The sequence below is a fragment of the Perkinsus marinus genome (genome assembly GCF_000006405.1).
Source record: "Perkinsus marinus ATCC 50983 genomic scaffold scf_1104296976176, whole genome shotgun sequence".
Lineage (NCBI taxonomy): Eukaryota > Perkinsozoa > Perkinsida > Perkinsidae > Perkinsus > Perkinsus marinus.
The window spans coordinates 1-841 of NW_003200480.1; the positions used below are offsets into that span (position 1 = coordinate 1).

At 52.7% G+C, this 841-nt stretch overlaps 1 protein-coding gene across 1 annotated transcript; it reads right to left on the bottom strand.

Moving 5' to 3' along the window:
• Nucleotides 1-351: 351 nt before the first annotated feature.
• Pmar_PMAR003847 (hypothetical protein) lies at nucleotides 352-613 on the bottom strand (the record flags this gene model as incomplete). Its single annotated transcript, XM_002764770.1, has 1 exon — nucleotides 352-613. A coding segment is annotated over one exon (262 nt), but the record flags the coding sequence as incomplete, so codon positions are not given.
• Nucleotides 614-841: the final 228 nt, after the last annotated feature.

Genomic DNA, 841 nt, shown 5'->3' on the forward strand with positions numbered 1-841 from the left:
CCCCTCAATGACGATGAAGTTAGGGTTGCTCATCCTCCCAGTCGGTAGTCCTCTGAGCATAGCGATGGTAATGTGCAATATAATAGAGGACACTACTGGCCAGCTCCCGTATGAATTTTATTTTCATCGGGTTTTTGATAGTATGCACGACCATCATCCTGCGTCCCAGTACCTCCCGTCCAGCTGAAGGAGTCTACACAGCGAAGCAATCGCGAAAATAGGAGATACCCCACTCCCTCACCTCTGGACTGGACGTCGCGTTTTCTTCCTTAGAATTGTCGTTGGTATCCTGCTGATCCTCCCCGACCTAGAGTCGAATTAAACCCCCTTCCAACCCTGATGACCACCCACATGAGTAATGTACTGTCGAGTCGACTCCACAGCCGCTATCAGAGGGAACACGTATCCGGACTCCAGTTGAGTCCGCACATGTTTCAGCAAATACTTCAACACCTCCTCCCCCAACATCTCCGCATCCGTCGCAGCACTGACCTCCTCTACTACGACTTCCGGTGATCGGCTCTTCTCCAGAGGATATCCCGACGGTAGTGTTATTATGAAGGTGACGCTGACGGCAGATGGATGAGAGTAGCTTGTCAACGTCACCGAGTATCTAAGGGCACACAACTCTCCCTCCACCTCCCCACATCCTCCACTACGCCATCCCATCGTCACTATCGGAGCCCTCCGGCCTGTGCAGCCACACGAAGCCTCCATCGTCACTGTACATCTCCTCGAGAGTCTCCGCTTCTTCTATTTGCAGCTCTTCCCACGACATTTCAAACCACTAAGACCACCCTGGGCACACTGCCAACTCAGCGACTCGTCAGAAGCAGCAGTA